A 21559-nucleotide genomic window follows, 5' to 3' on the forward strand; every position below is an offset into this window, starting at 1 on the left:
GGAGGAAAGCCCTTTTGAGGGACTTGGTGATCTCGTTTTACTTCTTCTATAAAATGGCTGTAATCTAGATGGAATGTCATCAGGATTCTACATATTTTATTTAAAAAAATCTGTCAGTTTTTTTTGGTGCAACAGCCCCCACAAAAACTGTGAATCCCCCCAGTTCCTCTGTATCAACTGTTTGTTAGGCACTCTCAGGAAATGGTTTTAAATTCCTCACTGTGTCACTAGGTGGTGAGTGGCGCAATTGTAGAAGGAAAAATTAAGCTCTTGTTATAAGGTGGGCATTAGAGAGGGTTGTCGTGGCTGTACTGCAGTGGAAGAGTGGGAGGGTTCTTGCACTGCCTTCTGCTTTTGCATCACCAGATCAGGCCCCATGGAGTTAACAGAGCGGTGCATGCTATTGCTTTCAGGAGTGATGCCGTGAGAAAGTGGCAGCCCCAAGTTGGCTCCTGCAGCCCCTGGAAAACTGAGCAAAATAGGGCACTTGCTATATATAGAGCAATACCAATGGTATTTTCATTTATTATTTATATCATACCGTCAATGCACACAGAGCTTTCCGGCAGGTCAGATATAGTAAATGGAAACCAAAATCTCTGCCTTGAAGAGCTGACCAATCTAAAGACATGAACAGATACAGAAGGGAGTGGGAAAATTATATTCAAGATTCAAGGATGGTAATATGTCTATCTCCTTAATCTATGTAGGTTTTCTGCTATCTGGGAGGAAGGGCAGTCTATGTTTCTGGCACAGGGGTGGGAGTCAGGAGATAGGGGTTATGTTCTCACCTCTGTCGCTTCCCATTTCTGTGATTCAGTTCCCCTGCCTGCAGAATGGGGATAATAACATTTTGTTTCTGATGCATCCGCAATGTGCTAGGCACTTACCAAAGGTAACAGGAAGCAGTTCGGCTGCTCCAAAGAGCTGACACTAAAAATTCATTCCAGCCTTGCCACCATGTTGAGAGAATAAGCTAATGTTTGTAAAGCGTTTTGAAATCCTTGTATAGAAGGTGCTGGAAAAGGAAAGACTATAGATAGACCTAATCCAAAGCTTTGCTGCCTTTTTCTACCTGCCACTACAAACCCATCCCCTTTTTTCCTCCCATGAGCCTGTGTCCTAGAATCTTTCTCACTGTGGCAGCCCCCGCCCATGATGTAATCAGTCCATGATTTACTTTTCTTGAAGATCACTGGTCCGTACATTGCCAAAACTGACATTAACATTCAGTGCATCTGAAATTTATAGTCTTGCATCTGAAAGTTGGTTTCTCTAGAAAATGTCAGGAGCTGCACATTCAACATGCCTCATTACTGCTGCTAGTTACACTGGGGAGGTTTTTGCTGCAACCTGCCAGGAGCAGAATTTTTTAAAATTAAAGTTTAGAGTCTCATAGATTCATACACTTTAAGGCCAGAAGGGACCATCGTGATCATCTAGTCTGACCTGCACATTGCAGGCCACAGAACCTCACCAACCCATTCTTGAAATAGACCCCTAACCTCTGGCTGGGTTACTGCAGTCCTCAAATCTTGATTTAAAGACTTCAAGTTACAGAGAATGCACCATTTACTCTAGTTCAAACCAGCAAGTGACCCATGTCCAAAGCTGCAAAGAAAAGGAAAAAAATCCCAAGGTCTCTGCCAATCTGACCTGGGGGAAAATTCTGTCTTGACCCCAAATATGGCGATCAGACCCTGAGCATGTAGGCGAGACCTGCCGGGCAGACACCTGGGAAAGAATTCTCAGTCGGAACTCAGAGCCCTCCCCATCTACTGTCCCATCTCTCGCCATTGGAGATATTGTCTAATAGCAGTTGTGGATGGGTCATATGCCATTGTAGGCAATCTCATTGTACCATCCCCTCCATAAACTTATCAAATGCAGTCTTAAAATAGGTTAGGGTTTTTTGGCCCCACTGCTTCCCTTGGAAGGCTGTTCCAGAACGTCACTCCTCTGATGGTTTGAAACTTTTGTGTAGTTTCAAGCCTAAACTTGTGGATGGCCAGTTTATGTCCATTTGTTCTTTTGCCAGAATTGGCCCTTAATTTAAATAACTCCTGTTCCTCTGTAGTGTTTTTCTCTCTGATGTATTTATAGAGAGCAACTGTATCACCCCATATCCTTCATTTTGTTAGGCTAAACAAGCCAAGCTCCTTAAGTCTCCTCTCTTAAGGTAGGGTCTCCATTGCTCTGATCATCATAGTAGCCCTTCTCTGCATCTGTTCCAGTTTAAATTCATCTTTCTTAAACATGGGAGACCAGAACTGCACACAGTATTCCAGATGAGGTCTCACCAGTGCCTTGTATAATGGTAATAACACTTTCCTAGCTGGAAATACCTTGGCTGATGCATCCTAGGACTGCAATTAGCCTTTTTCATGGCAGGATTACAGTGGTGGCTCATAGTCATCCTGTGATTGACAATACACCCGGGTCTTTCTCCTCCTCTGTCACTTCCAACTGATACATCTCCAGCTTATAACAAAAATTCTTCTTGTTAGTCCCGAAATGCACTTTGTACCGTTAAGTTTCATCCTATTTCTATTACTCCAGTTTTCAAGGTCATCTAAATCTTCTTGTATGATGATCTGGTCCTCCTCCGTATTGGCAATATCTCCCAACTTAGTGTCATGCACAAATTTTATTAGCACACTCCCACTTTTTGTACCACGGTCATTAATGAAAATTTTAAATAAGATTGGTCCCAAGACTGACCCTTGAGAAACTCCACTAGTAACTTCCCTTCAGCCTGACAGCATGACCCATTGTTGTCTCCTCATTAACCAGTTTCTTACCTACCTTTCGATTCTTGTATTAATCCCCATCGTCTTCAATTTAACTAATAATTTAACTAATCTACTGATCTAACCATGTGGAACTGTATCAAATGCTTTACTGAAATGCAAGTAGATGAGATCTATTGCATTTCCTTTGTCTAGGAAATTGGTTATCTTCTCAAAGAAGGAGATTAGGTTGGTCTGGGACGACCTACCTTTTGTAAAGCCAATGTTGTATTTTATCCCAGTTACTGTTCACCTCTAAGTCCTTAACTACTCTCTCTTTCATAATTTGTTCTAAGACCTTGCATACAATTGAGGTCAAACTAACGGGCCTGTAGTTTCCCAGATCACATTCTTTTCATTTCTTAAATATAAGTACTATATTTGCAATTCTCCAGTCATAAGGTACAACCCCTGAGTTGACAGATTCATTAAAAACCCATGCAACTTCATGTACCAGTTCCTTTAATATTCTTGGATGGAGATTATCTGGGTCCCCCAATTTGGTCCCATTAAGCTGTTTGAGTTTGGCTTCCATCTAATTTCTACTTCCATATACTTGTTCCATTAATTACCCTGCCACTGCCCTCAAGCTCCTCCTCATCCTTATTAAAAACTGAGGCAAACTATTTGCTTAGGTGTTGGACCATACCTTTAGGATCTTTAATCTGCACCCCATCCTCAGTGCTTAGCGATCTCACTTCTTTCCTTGTTTTCTTAAAAAAAAAAAAAAAAATCTTTTACTATTGGTTTTAATTTCCTTTGCAAGATCCAACTCTGCTTGGCTTTTGGCAGTTCTCACTTTTCCCCCTACACTTTCTGACTTTCAAGATGTAGCTCTCCTTGCTGTCCATCACTTCTTCCATTCCTTGTAGGCTTTCTCTTAATAACCTGTTTGAGATGCTTGTTCATTCAGTTTGGTCTTTTATCCTTCCCTTTGAATTTTTTCCCCTTACTCAAAGTAATTCCAAGCCTCCTCCACTTGAATTCTTCAATTCAGTCCATCTCCCTAACTTATTCCCTTAACTTTTTAAAGTGTGCCCTTTTCAAATCAAGGATAGTTGCAGACCTATTTTTGTTTATCCTTCCATTTAGTCTAAAATGAATTAATTCATGATCACTCGAATCAAGGTTGTCCTCTACAACCAGGAGTCCTATGAGGTCCATGCTACTTACCAATACTAAATCTAAAATAGCATCATATCTTGTAGGTTCAGTGACTACACCTCTACCTCGATATAACGCTGTCCTTGGGAGCCAAAAAATCTTACCGCGTTATAGGTGAAACCGTGTTTTATCGAACTTGCTTTGATCCACCAGAGGGTGCAGCGCCGCCCCCCCGGAGCACTGCTTTACTGCGTTATATCCAAATTTGTGTTATATCGGGTCGCGTTATATCAGGGTAGAGGTGTATTTGGTGAAGAAATATCATGTCCAGGAATATCTGGGCCCTACCATTTACAAACTTGTGCTTCAGTCTATATCTGGGAAATGAAAATCTCTCATAATGACACAATTCCCAGTACTGTTTATTTCATTAAAAATATTAGTGGTCTCTCTCCATATCCAAATCAGATCCTGGGTGTTCATAGCAGACCCAAGCACTATCCCAGTGGAGCCTCTGTTACCTTTCTTCCCCAAAGAGATTTTGACCCAAACAGATTCAGTTTTATGCATTCCATCACTTCTAATTTCTTTACAGTCTTCCCCGTTATTAATAGACAGTGCTTTTCCACCACCTTTACCTCTGTCTGTCTTTCCTGAACAGCACATACCCTTCAACACCTGTATTGAAGTCATGGCTACTATTTCACCATGTTGCCATTCACCTTATGATATCTAGTTTCACTTCCTGCACCAGTAGTTCTAGTTCCTCCATTTTGTTACCCAGGTTCCTTGCACTGATATACAGACATCTTAGTTGTTTCTGCTTGGTTTCACCCAAATTCCTCGCTGGATTAGATACAGTCATTTTACTGCCAGTATAGCTGACTGTTACTGCCAGTGGTTTAGCACTCTTTCCTCTTGTTGTCCATTTTCTTACCCTCTCTTATTCCTTTCTTCATTGCTCTTTTACTTGGTTTTCCTCCCACTCAGTATTAGAATCTGATGCGGAGATTACATGAGCTCCAAACCATTTCCCCCAAGTTCCTAGTTTAAAGCTCTTTTAATCGGTTGTGCCAACCTCCATCCCAGAAGCATATTTCCCTCCCTACTCAGGTAGAGTCCATCCCATGAGAACAGTCCTCTGCCTGTGAATGCCTCCCACTGGTTGAATATCCCAAAGCCCTCCTAATAGCACCATTGTCTGAACCATCTGTTGATCATCATAATCTTGTCTCGCCTTTGCCCTCTTCCTCTAGGGACGGGTAGAATCCCCCTGAGGGTCACCTGAGCCTCCATTTCTTTAAATGTCTTCCCCAGCCTGTCTTCCTTGTTGCGTCCCAGTGAGAATCTAGCAGTATCATTTGTTCCAACGTGAAGGACAATTGGTGGATTCTTTTGTCCTCTCATTAGGATCCTCTTCCACCTCAGGTCCACATCCTGTCTCTTAGCTCATGGTAGACAACACACCCTTGTGTTTTCTGGATCAGCTCTGGTGACAGGTCTGTCTGTCCTTCTTAGTAGGGAGTCCCCAATCTCATAAACCTGCCTCTTCTGATGGTGTTGCAATTCTCCAGCCTTCCCCCTTCTGTTCTTTCTGGCTGCAAGTCTTCTTGTCTTCTGTTCTCACTTGTCGTCTCCTGCGAGTCATCCTCTATCCTCTTGGGTCTCTGAAGTCTGGCTGTCTTCATTGTCTCTTCCCCTCTTCTTGTAGGACTGGCTGCTCTTCTTGTCGTACTTGCCTTCCCATCCTTGATTACTGACTGCCTCTCCCCTTCATTTTTCAACTCAGCGAACCTGTTCCTCAGCTCTATTTCTCCTTCGCTACCCAGTCTTTTCCTCCTCCTTGTTCTCATAGTCACGTGCTTCTGCTGGCCACTTTCCTTATCCAGAAGTGTACCCTCACAGTTCTCTGGTCCAGCATGCATTTGCAAGTCATGAGGTTTCCCTTCAGCCTCCTCTCTCCTTCCCTCCATCATCTGCTCAAATCCCCTTTGAAACTCCATCACAGTTTCTAGCTGCCTCTCCAAACCTCGGATCTTCTCCTCCGTCAGATGCATCAGATGGCACTTCATACAAATGAAGCACCTTTCGGGTACCCTCGGCAGAATAATGTATATCCCATAGCTTCCATATCCAGTCATCTTAATTGTCTCTTCCATTCTTTGGGTCACTACTACAGCTGCCTGTGTAGCTGTCATAGCCTTCCTCCTGAGAAGAAAGAAAAGAGTGCAGAAAGAACCCAAAACACGCCCCCGTCCACAGATTCCTCTGTTTTTGGCTCTGTTTGCTGGCTCCTGTGCTGCTGGCCGATTGGCTGGCTGCCTTTATAGGCCTGCTCATTAGGGAAGCCCCGCCCCCTCAATCAATGTTCAGCAGTGATCACAGGCTCTGCTTCTCTCCCCACACACTGCCCCCTGCCAGACTTTGCAAACTGAAAACAAACCTGCAAGCAAGCAATCACACTGTCAAGAACTCACTCCCTGCCCCTCAGTAGCAGAGGCTTGCTACCTTCTCCTCCAACAGGGATCTCCATGCAAATGCCGCTGGTTTCGGCTCTGTTTGCTGGCTCCTGTGCTGCTGTCTCTTGAAAATTTCCAGCCCCCTCAAATAAAAAAATGCAGTGACTCGCCTGGGAGTCAAGAACTACTGATCTAATCCATCACAGCCCAATGAACCGAACCAAACTTCAGATCACTGGGAGCTGCCCGTATGACCCTGGGACTGTATTTGCTTCCCTTCCAAGCCTCTGCCGTGCTTTTATGGGAATGCCGCAGCATCATTCCAGGCACCCTTGGCCAGCAAAGCTGGGTAAAATCCTGTTAATATCGGGGTCAGTTTCTTATTCTGGCGAGTACATTGAAAGCTGATGTTGTTCTCACGCTGTGTAAACTGATTGTCACTGAGAGCTTTAGACATTGTCACCTGGGGCCCCAACGAGCTGTTTTGTTTGGAAGGAGCTTTTCTGGACACCGTGAACCGGTCAAGTTGCTGAGGTGAATGACTGACAGGGCCTGCTTTACTGGATGGCGCAAATGGAGTGCAGCCCGTTTCCCCCACCCCAGCCACACCTCTGTCCTGAGGCCATCACTCCATCACAGCTCTGCTACCGCAACTTGCTCCTAAATGGGAGGTTTCCAGTTCTGCCTTATCAATCCACCGGAATCCCAACTTGCAGTCTCCCCACCCCCATTTCAGCCCAAGCCCCCTCACAGCTGTTCCAGTGCACCCCGATCCTGACCTTCAACACAGTCTGAGGTTATTTTGAGCCAAATGGGCCAAAAAATGGGAAGCTTTGTTCTCTCGCCACACCTCCCCCAAATCCTGCTCAGCCCTGCCGCGTGGATCTAAACAGAGAAATCTCTTAAAGCAGCTATGCTCTTCCTAGGAGGGTTTTCCCTTTGCTCCCTGTGCAGTCAGTGAGCTGGCACTAGCCCTCAAGCCTCCCGGGGCTGGTTGGGATGATGCGGGAGTGTGGCTGAGAAGTGTTTGGATGGGAGGGGCTGCCGTCCCTTTACCGCGCTGTTAATTGTGTTGCTTCTCTCTTTGTCCTTTTCACAGAGAGTACGGATAACTTTGTCTCAAGTAAGTGCCTTCTTGCCTTTTGATTTGTTCCCTTTTCCCCCCTCCTGAATGCAAGTACCTTGCAGATGACATTTGGGGGGGAATCTAATGCTTTAGCGCTAGGCAGGAGGGATTGTTAGAGAAGGAGATGGGAAGCAAGACACTTGTTTCCTCCTCTGTGAGAGCCCAAGGGTATGTCTACACTACGGGATTAATCCGAATTTAGATAATTCGAATTTGGGAAACAGGTTGTATAAATTCGATTGTGCGCGGCCACACTAAGCACATTAATTCGGTTTTTAACCACATTAATTCGGTGGTGTGCGGCCACACTACCCCATTAATTTAAACACAGTAATTTGGTGGTGTGCGGCCACACTAACCCTAATTCGAATTAACAAAATCGATTTAGGCGCTGCTCCGCTCATCGAGGTGGAGTACAGAAATCGATTTTAAGTGCCCTTTAATTCGAATTAACTGGCTCTGTAGTGTGGACGGGTGAAGGGTTAATTCGGATTAACGCAGCTAAATCCGAATTAAAGTCGTAGTGTAGACCAGGCCCAAGTGTATTAAGGAAGGTTTTTATGTGCTGTACAGTCTGCAGATCCTGGGCAGGTCTATTCCTGCCTAGTGGCGTCCTGAAGAAGGATCCATACCAATGGAGAGGGAGGCATGTGTTGTGCTGGTAGCATGGGTGACTTTGCAGCATGACACAGAGGCGTGAATGTGTCCAATGTGTCTTCAAGCAACTCCTGTACTGGCTGTAGTTTGGGGTGCCACCGGGCAGCGGTATAGATGCCTCATCCACTGAAACTAAAAGGAAAAGCAGTCTTCAGAGCTAGTGTTGTGGGGGCTGATGTGGCTCAGGGCTTGGGGAAGTAATATGGAACCTCTCCCCTTGAGGTTACTGATCTAAATTAGGTGCAGGTAGGTGGTGCCCCAAAGAAGTTGCCATTGAATCAACTGTATGAAATGAGCAGATGGGTCTCAGTCCCCTTCTTAGCAGAACAGTTGTCCACATCACAACAAGCACTGGTTTGACCCCCTTATTCGGGCAGTCTGAGTGCAAGCCAAGGGACTGATTGGGTCCTGGATATTGGAACCCCTCCCCCCTGCATTGTAATGAGGACTTTTCCAAGTAAGAGCTGAGGCCCATTGAACAGGTGTGTAGGGTAAGTGCTGTACCTGTTCTGTGGGTGGGGGACTTCTGCCTCCTGGATTTTTAATCGCCAGCATTCAAATGCATTTAATTTAAAAAATCACTCAAGTCATTGTTTGTTGGTTTTAATTTGGCAGGATTCAGTCTTGCAGCTATCCGCATTCCAGGGATGCTTGGACCACGAGCTTTCCCCTGGTGCTGGGAGGCGTGTGGGTGGATGAAGAACCTTCACCCACAGAACATATGGGATCAGACTGCTTCTCATTAGCTGGGTGGGAGTGGCACTGTGTCCGATCGGTAACGCGGCTCTGCTTCCTCACTGCCCAGTTACATAGGACCCTAGAGATCTTAAGTAGAAAACACCTATTAGCTCATTTGGTCTATGCCAGTTCAGGAGAAATTACAACCCCAATAAGACTTGAATTCAGAGTCTTTGAAATAGAAGACAAGAGACCTCATTCTCTGGGCTAGCCAGTGCTATGTAGTGTGACATCACAAGGTTGGGATGTTCTGGGGCCTATGGAATTCCTTGGGGGCACAAATTGAATGTTTCCTCTTTCCTCTTCTGGTTCCAGTTGGTGACTATGAAGTGAGCCCCACCCCACCTATCACTGTGACCCACAAACCAGAGGAGGATACGTTTGGGGTGAGTCCTGTCTCCTTTTTGTACAGGGGAAGCATTTTCTGCTGTTGCTGATGGATAGGGTGGTATACTGTTTGCACCACCATTGCTTTTATACTGAGATAGTTGTTTGTAAGTAAAATCCTACTCTTTGCAATTCATGATGGCCAGACTTCAGAAGGTTCAATGGTTTGGGATGGATAAGCAGGGATACTGATATGAACCACGTGAGCCTCTTGAGTTTGCAAAACTGGGCTGTGAATCTCTTGAAGACAGAGTCTCCCACAAAGTATTTCCTGCAGGGTCAGAAATTCTGGGAGAACAGTCTGAAAAAATAACAAATAAATCAATGAATTGAGTTGTTTCATGCTATAATAGAATGTTTAGGAGCATGGATCCAGTTTGGGTTTATTTTCATCAATACCGATTCATCCACCCCTTCTTTAACCCCCCTGCTGCATTTGGTGATGTCACACTAGGACTTAATGACATTGGCTGAAAAAAGTGAAACTTTTGCCAATTCGTTTTACATGGTTTGCTAGACCTCAAAATTTCACTTTTCACAGAATCCAGACAGGAGTGGGAAAAAACGTTGTGAGCAATAGTGTTGGGAAAATAATTAGGATTTCATTAAATTGCTCTAATTTTGTGCAAGTTTTTGAGAATCTTGAAATCCAGAAAGTATTGACAGAATAAACAAAACCTTGTCAATTTTCTGAATGTTTTACCCAGCTGTAATTCTCAGGGGAGTGAGGAGAGAGCTTCATACAATGGGACATTACTAGAGAAGAGCACCGAGTGTAGAAAAAAGAAATGCAGAATATATACATGGGAATGAAAATCATACTTGTTAAAATGTGACATTTTAAAAATAAAATCATGAGTATATCAAAGACTGGGAAAAGCATCAAGCGATGAAAGGAATAAAATGTCTTTGTGTTAAATGCTGTATTTTCTTCTGTTATTGAACACACCACAGTAAGAGGAACACAGGTCCAAATGCAATAAGAGGCCTGGGAAGGCAGTAAGAATAATTGGCCAAATGCAAACGGAAGAAATCCTGAAAGGAAGCTGTTTGTTTACAGCAACACAATTAAAGTGTCTTGGGTAAAGATTTGCAGAAATAAATATTAATAAATATAAAAAGGAGCTTTGGGTTGTAAGCCTTTGTGGGCAGGGATGATCTCTCTTCTGCGTCTGTACAGTGCTTGGCACAATGGGACCCCAGTCCCAATTGGGGGACTTTGGATACTATCATAATATAAATATTTAGCACTACTACTGATAGAGGAGCAGCTGGAGCCTCAGGAAAAGAGTTCTACCACCTTCTGTCTCTTGTGTTTTTCTCTTCCTTTATTCTTGCTTCTGAGGGTTGTTTGCATGGAGACAGAATTGATATTGTGAAAGAATTGTTCTGCTCCTACTGCATATTCCCCATCTCAAATTAGTATCCCCTTATGGTTGTGAGACCACAAGTTGGTTAAGATGTGTCAAATGGAGATTATGAAGGGGAAAAAAAACAGGGCATTAAGGAATACTAAGGAGCGAAGAGTCCATGCAGCTGTACTTGATGATTAAAGAGCGAGGGTTCAGAGATATGGGAAATGTGATATTGGAGCAGAATTGTATCTATATAGAAATTATTCTTGTTTTTCCAGTAGCAGTAAGAGGCTCTTGTAGTTTCAAAATTGCATTAAAGCCATTTGCATTCAGATGTATTCGTCTCCACAGCAGGCATTCATGCTGCTGTAGCGAATGTAAGTGTACAGGAGTGACTGAGCCAGGAGACTTCTACTTTTCAAGTCTGAACTGGTTTTGATATCATATGTTCCTTTAGCCTAACTTTCAGATTTGTCCCTTGCAGGTATCCATAGCGGTTGGGCTTGCAGCTTTCGCCTGTGTCCTCTTGGTGGTGCTCTTTATTATGATCAACAAGTATGGTCGACGGTCCAAGTTTGGGATGAAAGGTACGTGTAGCTGCTTTTCTCCAGCAAGAGGCACCTTCAAGGAATGCCAGGCTGTAATGCCACATTATGAAAGGTGTTGTGTTTTATTTCCACAAAAGGTACTGTCTATACCAGCCAGTGGCACTACCAGAGCCCTTTGAAGGGGAAAGGTGCTACTACCTCTTCTATTCATTGCCTGGCCCTAGAGAGCAATAGAGACTTTCTCTTTTGTTGTTCTGGGCTGCAGATGTTCCTGTTATTGGGAATAAGCGTGTGTGTGTGTTGGTGGTGGGGGCTTTGGGTCCTGCTGTCTTTGGCAGTGAACAGCGGTTGCTGCACACTGAAGAATGAATGCCCTTGTGCAGTGTTGTTGTAGCTGTGTTGGTCCCAGGATATTAGAGAGACAAGGTGGCTGAGGTCATATCTTTTATTGGACCACCTTCTGTTGGTGAGAGAGATGAGCTTTCGAGTTTACACAGAGCTCTGCTTCAGGTCTGGGGAATGTACTCAGAGCTCGAAAGCTTGTCTCTCTCTCAAAGATATTACCTCACCCCCTTTGCCCTTCTTATAGGTCTCACGGGAAATGCCGGTTGGCCGCACTGCGTTAAGCAGGTTTGGGTATGTTGGGGCGGGAGGTGAAAATACATGAAATTGCCTCTTTGGTGTATTGGCCAGTTCCTGATAGAAAGGAAGGCGGGTGGATTTGGAGTCGGTTTGTGAAGGAAGAGAATATGCTGTTGTGAGTCTGTGGAGTGCTTGCGAAGAGCAAATGATGTTTCAGCAGGTTGCGAGGGGTTTTTCTGCTGCCTCCCCATTGGAATGTTTCACTCGTTTCCTCTTCTGCTTCATGGCCATCCTCGTGGGAACTGTTTCAGGCAGGCTAGGTAGTGCTTAGCCAATGAGAAGACAGTGATGTTTGCCATATGGAGCCATTCTTTCAGTTCTCCCCAGCAACGTAGTTGCTTCTCTTCGGGATCATGGGGCTCGTGCCAAGAGAAACTGAATCATTGAGCACCGTCTGTTTTTCATGATTCGCCTTGTGTTTATCTGCAGCCTTGGAGCGTTGGTGGTGCGCAGCAGAGCCTACTGGGACAGGTTTATAACATAACAAAGTAGTTGCCAGCCTCTATCCTTGTTAATACAGGCATTGTACAGCCAAACACGTGGTCTTTGGTTAACACAACCCTTTTCAAAGGCTTCCGAATGGCAGCTGATTACCCAGCCATGCTGGGGCCTGCATTTGAGGAGCAGGCTGAAATGTTTGGGGGCATGGCTTGTGCTTGCCCAGAGTTAGTTTGCTTTGTGAAGACATTTCTGGAGTAGGTCCAAATGGGATTGTGGCTGGAGTTTCCCCTGTGTGGCCTGTGGAGATGGAAGACAGGACTTTAATTAAACAGCAGAACTACTGTAGCAACTTAGCAATATTTAGCTCATATGCCCATTGATGGGAGCAATCTGCTAGGGTGTACAGATTGTTGGGGAGAGCATGAGAATGGGAGTCATGATTTCTGCCATTTGTTCCCAGCTCTTCCACTGACTCATTTTGTGATCTCACACAACTAACTGGCTTAACTACACTTTCTGCCTGAGTTTCCCCATCTGGAAAGTGGAGCTAAAGTTTACCAACTTCATTGGGGGAGGGGGGAATTATCTAAGAGTCACAGGAGGAATGGTTGTACGGTGCTGTGATATCTGCTGCTGATAGTGCAAAATGTTATGGGTAAAAGAAAAGAATAAATATTCCCCCACACATGAAAAACAGAGATGAATGTGAATATCACGTGGGTAACTCACCTCTGTAGATGGATAGACAGATGTGTGCTTGCACTAAGGGGTTATGGTAACCATGAGTGTGAATCTTGAATGACGTTTGAGTTCCCCAGAAGCCTGAGATGTGCTGTGGTAATATTCCCTTTTGGCATGTGCAGGATTTAGATAGCACAAGCTTTTATCAAGAAAAACATGGATTTCCTTTCATTAAGTTGCTGTGCTAAGTTGGAGTCCCTGTTAGTCTGATAATAAATTGTAGATATAAATGTCCCCCTGCAGACTTAATTTTTAGGGGTTTAACTGGTAAGGCTGTTAGACAGACAGAATCTGCAGTGTTTACATGGGTTTAAAATTCAGGGAGATGTCTCATGTGGGACTTGATCCTGGTTCACTGATTATGTAGCCAATCACAACCTTCATAGGCATCTTGGAAATGCAGGTTGTTGTTGGGCGCTGTGGACACCAAGTCCACGTGGAGTTAGTGTGAAAGTGACTGGCATTGCTATTGGATGAGTGGCTGGATCTTGAGCCTTGAAGGCTCTTTATAAATTGGTAGCATTCTGTCACCATGTTTAGACAAACATGCACATGCTCCTGCTGAGCAAAAGTACCTGCTGCTGACACAAGGGCTCACGTCGCTCTCTTGGTATCTTCTACAGCACCTTTATCATTGCCACTAGGGTAAATTTGTCTAATTTTCTCTCCTTAAAAACTCCACCTTGGTTCTTCCTTCTCCTCCCTCAACCAACATTCTGGGGACCCTTTCCATGACTTCCCCCTCTACACCTTCTCCTTGGTGACCGTATCCATTTGTACAGCTTAACTCTCATCTCTTGGCTGATCACTCACTAATCTATGGGCCCTGTTTCCCTCTGCCCACTCCCGTGCTGCAGAGGATCTCCTGATATATGGCCTTACATGGTCCATCACCAGCATAGAGCTTCTTGGTTTTTCCGTTTCCTCCTTTCTCTGTTCCATCCTGCCCATCACTTAGGCTCACAATCCCTTTGACTCCTCCTTTCCCTTCTTCCCACACAACAAGGCTGTTGCCGAATATCACTGCTTCTTCCTCTTCAATGTTTTGTAAATGTGACCCTTCCATTCTAATGCCCTGGCTGCATCTTGCCTTGATGGCTGCAACCAGCTGATGACTGCATCACTCCCTGCCAATCTGCCCAAAACGCAGTGGCTAAAATACTCTTCCTTCCCCATTGATCAGATCCTATCATCCTCTATCTACCTTTGCAACCCTCCATTGGCATCCATTCAGCCACTGCATAAAAGTTCAAACTTCTCACTTAACACCTTTAAGGCCTTGAATAACTTAGGTGTGGTCTACACCAGTGATTCTCAAACTAGGGCTGCCGCTTGTTCAGGGAAAGCCCCTGGCGGGCTGGTTTGTTTACCTGCCACATCCGCAGGTTTGGCTGATCGCGGCTCCCACTGGCCGCGGTTCACCGCTCCAGGCCAATGGGAACTGCAGGAAGCGGTGCGGGCCGAGGGAAGTACTGGCTGCCGCTTTCCACAGCCCCCATTGGCCTGGAGCAGCGAACCGTGACCACTGGGAGCTACGATGGCCGAACCTGTGGACGCGGCAGGTAAACAAATTGGCCCGGCCCACCAGGGGCTTTCCCTGAACAAGCGGCGTCCCAAGTTTGAGAACCACTGGTCTACACTACAGACTTATGGTGGTATAACTACATCGCACCCCTTAGCAATGCAGAAAATCCACACTCCTGCATGACACAGTTATACCGACCGAACTCCTGGTGTAGACAGTGCTATGTAAACGGGAGAGCTTCTCCTGTTGACATCGCTGCCTCTTCTCTGGGAGGTGGAGTACCTGTGCCGATGGGAGAAGCTCTCCTGTTGGCAAAAGTACTGTCGTCACTAAGCATTACAGCCTCGTCGGTGCTGCTGCGCCGCTGCAGTGCCATATGTGTAGACAAGCTCTTAGGCCTAGCCTACAAGTTGGATTTTATCTCCTATCATGTCCCCCCACCCTTCATTCCGCAAATGATGCCCCATTTATTTCAGTCTCCCATCTTTACCTTCTTCTGTGGTGTTTCCCACTTGTGGAATGAGCTCCCTAATAACATAAAAATGGCCATACTGGGTCAGACCAAAGGTCCATCTAGCCCAGTATCCTGTCTTCCGACAGTGGCCAATTCCAGGTGCTTCACAGGGAATGAACAGAACAGGTAATCATCAAGTGATCCATCCCCTGTCACCCATTCCCAACCCCTGGCAAACAGAGGCTAGGGACACCATCCCTGCCCATCCTGGCTAATAGCCTTTGATGGGCCTATCCTCCATGAATTTATCTAGTTCTTTTTTGAACCCTGTTATAGTCTTGGCCTTCACAACATCCTCTGGCAAGGAGTTCCACAGGTTTACTGTGCGTTGTGTGAAGAAATACTTCCTTTTGTTTGTTTTAAACCTGCTGCCTATTAATTTCATTTGGTGACCCCTAGTTCTAGTTCTAATCTAGTTTGCCAAGCCACTCTTCTTTCTTCATTCATATCTCCTGAAGTCTTATCCCTGGACACTAACCTCTGGCAAAGATCTTTACTGCCACAGTGTCATGCTAGAGAAGGAGAATGTGATCAAAAATCAAAACAACCAAAAATCCTCTGGAAGCTTGCTCGCTCCTCTGAGTCTCCCATTGTGATTTAGTTGCAGCTTTCTGGGGCAGGAACTAGGTCCTACACAGCATCAAGAACATGGTTGGTGATTAAAAAAATAGAATAATAATAATCAAAAGGCCTGATCTAGGTACAGAGCATCATTCCCTGATTCAGGAGCAGTTTGTAGCCAGCTGATGCATTACCACTTGCTACTGAAATCCCAGCTTGGAAGGATTGTAGGAGCAGGTTTTTCTTGTTGTTTTTGTCATGGCCGCAGAACACTGTGTACTCAAGTAACCCAGAACGCCTTGTGGGGGCCCTGTAAGCTTGTCTCCTCCTCCTCCTCTACTGTGCTCTTCCCAGCAGGCTGAGCAGGGAGGTTAATGCCTAGTGAATAAGGGAGGAGGTGGGGGACAGCTGGCACAGGGGTGGGGGAGTGAACCTTACCAGGGTGTGCAGGCAGGTGGCTGCTTGTGTTCTGAGGAGGTGAGGCCAGAGAATGAGGAACTCCTATATCCCAATCCTGGGCTTTGTGCACATGGGCAGAAAGCACAGCAAAGGAGCAGAGCAATCGGAGAGGACCTGGTTAGGGATTTCCTAGCTAATAGGTATGGATTTGGGTCCTGTGTGGGAGCATAGGCCAGTGCCGCTGCTTCTCTTCTTTCTGCCTGTCCCAGAGACAGCCTGGAAAATAAGTGCCTCACATTGCTCTCTAGCGACCCCCTCAGGTAGGCTGTAGAAGTGGCAGTAACAGGCTGCAGAGGGAGCAGCATCCAGTCTGCCTCGCAGAAGAGGTCACCACGACAAAGAATGTATGTATTGGAGGTCTTAGAGGGGATGCTGTATCCACCCCCAGACTAACCTCCTTCACATGGTCTATGCTGGCTGTCAGAGCTGAGAGCAGCTGTGCTCCTCCCAGCTCCAGGTCTCTACAGCAGAGTCCCAGCAAAGCCATGACTCAGGTTATGACCCAGCTATTGGTCTGTCCAATAACAACGGTGCAAAATACTTGCTCTGCCAGTTGAACGGTAACAGGGCTGGCGTCGAGGCGGCTTCACAGGCCCCTGGTGAGGTGGGTTATAATGCACCATGTTCCCTGTTTCTCGTCGTTCTGGTGAGCTTGTGGAGGTTGGCTGTGTGCCATCCTCATTGAGTTGCCTCGCTTGCTCCAGAGGAGGCGCCTCGTTAATATTGGATCATGGTTGCAATCCTGCCTTTCAGGCCTGCTTGCAGATTTGCCTCCATGCAACAGAGTGGAGAAAAATGTGGCTTGACAGACAGATCAGCGACTGCCGGGCCGTGGAATGTGAAAACTCAGGGTTAGGGGAGATAAAATGAAAATGGAAAACAAAGTTCCCTTTGTGTACCTTAGGCTTAGCTGCAGAATAGAGAGACACTGGAGAGAGAACGGCCAGGCAAAATAAGTACGTAAACAGAAAGTATCTAAGACACAAACTTAGTCTGCAATAATTGCTGACGTCTAATCTGAGTTTTTGTACACAGACATGTGAATGAATTTTTAACCAAGGAGGGACAGTGATCTAGTGGTTTAGAACAAGAACCTGGGAATCCGAGCCCCTGGTTTCTAGTCCCAGGTGTGGGAGGCAGAGTGGTTAGAGCAGGCCGACTGGGAGTCAGAGCTCCTGGGTTCTCTTCCTGTTCTCAGCTCTTCCAGTGACTCACTTAGTGACCTTGGACTAGTCTTTGCTTCCCTGTGCCTCAATTTCCCTACCTGTAGACTAAAGATAGAACACTTTAGACCTCACCTTAATAGCACCCTTCTTCCTGTAAGTCTATAAACCCCAATCCTCCCAGTAAAGTGTAGTCAGAATGCATATTGGGAAATGAAGTTTAATTTAATAAAGCTACAGGAAAGTCCTGGGGCTTACAAGATACTCGGACACATTGGTGGGCATGGTCACATAAGTACTTAGGTAGGTAGGCAACAAGACGTGCACATTCTAGTGCTAACACTTGGCTTGCGGGTGCTCCTTTGTGTGCATGTTTTCTGTTGCAATTGTAAGCTCTTCGGGACAGGGATGTTGTGCTCATACTTATTTGTATTAGGTACTCTTGGTGCTACAGAAATAATAAACAATAATTCATGCTTGTAAGAGAGCGACAATATTTTTGGATGAAAGAGGATAGAGCAGAGCAGAAACAAATGTACTTATTTATTTTGTGTGTTGCCATAGCACCTAACAGCCCTATAGTCATTGTGTGAGGTGCTACACAAACACAGAACAAAATGACTTGTCTTGCATAGCTAAACTTGTTTTCTGGGCTCAGCTACAAACTAGTTTTTGGTCCCCAAATCAGGTTCATCATGCAGGACAAGGGTGAGGAGCAACTGACAGCCCAAATGTAGCTTCATCTGCTAAAATCCCATTGCCTTTTTACATTTTCTGAATCAACAGAAACAGCAGAGGGGAGAGGGGGAAGGAAAGAGAGAGGGAAAATAATAGTAAATAGAGGCTCTTTACCCTTTCTGTAATGTTTCAAGAATCACATCACTCAGTTCATTTGGTATTCACTCCAATAGCCCTGATCAGAGCACTGGTGCTGCTGATGTGCATGTGCATGTGCATGTCAAAAGTACTTGCAGAGCTGTTCCATTGCAATTTAGCATTAGTTAATAGCTACTTAAAGTAAAGTGGTTGCCTATTTGATTATGATTGGGGGTTATTAACATTTTTTCCATAAACAGATGGTAACTGTCCTCTGCGTCCATTGCAAAGCAATGCCAGGGTTCTGATTTCAAGGGGACCAGTTCCTGCAAGGAGAGCTTGGATGCATGCTTTGTTTTTTTGTTTCCCTTCTTAACAGTGTAATTATCTCTGTAGCTTAAAGGGAAAAAATGTTTAAGTGACATGACCTGCCTCTCCAATGAGACTTAATCCTGACCTCCATTGACTTGCCCATGTCTGAGTACAATTACATGGCGGTTTATTTTTTTCCTTGAAGCTGTACAGGAATTAAAATAAATTTGCAATTAAAAGAAACCATAAAGTCAGTACTGATTGCCCCAAAGGAATCGGTGTCCAGCACCCTTCTATTTTATCCTACCAGACTTGTTCATGTCGCAGGGGTGATTCCCTCCCAGTATCAAGGCCGTACAGGGTGGCTACGGGAGAGGAGCAGCCATCCATAGGAAACAGCAGCTGGCCACAGAAAGTGTCATGAATAAATCCACGGTGAACCAGGTGAACCATCAAGTAGAACAAAAGTTAGTAAAAGGTAACAGGCTTCTACTGCTTTGTTTGGGCCCAGTCCTGTAATGTGCTGAGCATTTGATGTGAGATGTGAGCTCCTTGGATTCCTGCTGACGTTGGTGGGAGCTGGAGGCACTCAGCACCCTGCAAGGTCAGGACCTTTCCTTGGTGGTATCTTTTTATTTGTTTTAAAAGCCCCTAGGTTTGCTTTCTGCGCTCAACATCACTTAGTTTGCCTGCCTTGAAACCTGGGAAATGGATTGAAAGGGCATGTGGTTTCACTGGGGCTTCCTTCTATAAGTGCTTCTGTATCTTCTAAAGTGCCATTTTATTTTGTTTTCCGATTTCAACCTTGTGAAACCCTGTTCTCCCAGTGTATAGGCACCTCGCCTTCCATTAAAAATACAATCCATAACCACAGCAGCAACGGTCAAACAAAACTCTTCCAGGCCTGTCTTGGTGAACCCCAAGAGAAAACACTGCACTGCTTACAACGGCATGTCTCTAGAGGGATCCGTTTATCTTCGTTTCACAGGACTGGAAGTGCACCAGTATATCACAAGGCTGTGTTGTGCCAGCATTCCTGTTCCCTTTACCAAGGTTCTGATACCGGTTCCTGCACTTAAAGTGCAGACTTAATATATGGTAGGTATTGTTCTTCTAGTCCAGTAACTAGAAGTTTAGTCTGCATTTACTTTTACTGTCTTGCTATACCAGGTAGCAGCAGACTTTTTGCCTATCCTAACTAAGAGCAACCAGATTCCTTGTTACCAGGCTATATAAACAAAGGTGGCAGAGTAAATTCTGCCCAAGCGTGGCGTCTCTGTGCCAAATAGAAGTGTCATCCCTGAAAGACTTTGGAAGGGATCAGAGGTGCATGCCACTTACTCCTATGAACTGCTTGGAGAAATGCTTAGTATAAGATTTGCAACTGCTTAGATCTAAAAGAAAAAATACTTCTACCTGAAGCTTTAAGAGACTGCTTAAAAGAAGTGCTTGCAAAATGCACTTACCAAACATCTATCAAGCATCAACTTTAATTTCTTAGCCAAAAATTGAATGTTACTTGAGAGCAATGGTAAGAACTGCTTAAGGAATTCAAATAAGTAGTTTAATTTGACTTGAGATACCTCTGCTTCCTTTAAGTTCCGTTAGCCTTTCATCATACATCAGACCTTCCAGTTCTCCTTAAACCTTTGTTGCTTTTCGGGGCATTCATTCTTTCTAATTATCTGTTGGGTATTCTGATTCCTGCCATCTCCAGAATGCACCAGTCACATTAATGGAACAATGATGGAAAGAGCCCAACCAACAACAGACTGGCTAGTGAAAGACTGTAATACGCAAATCTGGTTCTGTTCTTCTCTCCAGTGAGTGCCATGAATGGTTCGCAAATCACATTAGTGGCACCCAGAATTGTTTGCAGCTAAATTGAGATGCAAACACCAAATTGGTGTGGTGGAAGTAAACAGCTGGATTATAAAAAGCAAACCCAAAAGCAAACTCCCAAATCCAAGTGACTTGCAGGTTGCTGCTTTGCCCAGCAGAACATTAATAAGCAGGAACAGATTGGAGCTTCAGGGTTTCTAGGACATTGGGTTAATGAGGAACGGTAGGAGGCTGGTGATCTGGCTGGACATGCTAGTGCACTAGGCTTGTAACTTCATGTACGTTGGGGTCACAACCTTGCATACAGTTCCTGGGGGAGAGGAATAGGGTTAATTACACAGTCTCTCTCATGTTGGAGGGGCTGAGTGGACTTCCTTCATCCATTGCAGATTTGGAAATAGATGAGTCATACTGGTTTGTGGTCCTGCTTTCCGCTCTGCAGGCATCTCAATTCCACAGCAGTGAAGTCTCACACTGCTGAGCTTCTCTCATCAGAGCAGCCTTACCTTGAGGATGATGGCCCAAGGGGATCTCCTCTGAAAGCAGTGTGGTTCCTGTTGGGTCACTCATCCCTTTTTCAATTCAAACCTGTGCTTGTCACTTGAAATGTTGTGTTTTCTTTCCGTTTAAAAATGAATTGAAAGATGGTGGATTGACACACCTGGAGACCTAAGACCTCTGTTTATCTATAGCATATGTACCATATGCATCAGTTTCCTTCATCTGACTTGGAGGGAACTGCTTCTGGGCCATGGAGACTGAATTCTTCTCTCAACCATATGGAGTTGTTGGGATCCTCCTCTGAGGCTGACAACAACTGGGCAAATCACCGTCTGTTACGATGGTGGTATTGGTGCTGGAGCACTGCAGAGTAACACAGGGAGAAGCAAGGAGGCCCAGTCCTTGCTTTTCTTTCCTGTGTCACCTTTAATTAATACTTTAATTGTGATCTGTCTATACTACCTTTCCTTGTCTTTCTCTTGGAAAAGGCTATAGGGCACTAAATGTCCTCCATGGAGTTTGTAGTTCACCTTCTCCTTCTCTGGCTTGCTGTAGGATCCTCAAGATTTTCCTCCCATTTAGCCAAGGCTCCTGCAATTGAATAGCCCATCCCTAAACTGTGCAGCCAGAGAGCGCAGCTCTTGACCTAATGACACCTAAATGGAGATGTGATGAACACACACAAGTACAGTGTAAACCCCCGGGGAGGGAGAGGGAGTTCTTAAGGAAGATTTACAACAGTAATGGGATGATATTGTTCAGTTGTGAATTTAGGCTTAGTGTGATCTGAGGAATAACTTCTGAACCCTGGGCTCTCTAAGGCTGTGGAATAGTCTCCAAGGGAAATTGTAGAAGCTTTGTTATTTGAACCATTTAAAA

At 45.1% G+C, this 21559-nt stretch overlaps 1 protein-coding gene across 1 annotated transcript in view; it reads left to right on the top strand.

Annotated features, from left to right (window-relative positions):
• NTRK3 (neurotrophic receptor tyrosine kinase 3) overlaps nt 1-21559 on the top strand; it is a 344511-nt gene that overhangs the window by 137625 nt on the left and 185327 nt on the right. The window contains 3 exon segments of the mRNA XM_026648558.1: nt 7452-7475; nt 9189-9259; nt 11100-11202. Of these exon segments, the coding sequence (XP_026504343.1) occupies nt 7452-7475; nt 9189-9259; nt 11100-11202 (198 nt within the window).

The sequence above is a fragment of the Terrapene carolina genome, unplaced genomic scaffold (assembly GCF_002925995.2).
Source record: "Terrapene carolina triunguis isolate 2854851 unplaced genomic scaffold, T_m_triunguis-2.0 Scaffold67, whole genome shotgun sequence".
Classification (NCBI taxonomy): Eukaryota; Metazoa; Chordata; order Testudines; family Emydidae; genus Terrapene; species Terrapene triunguis.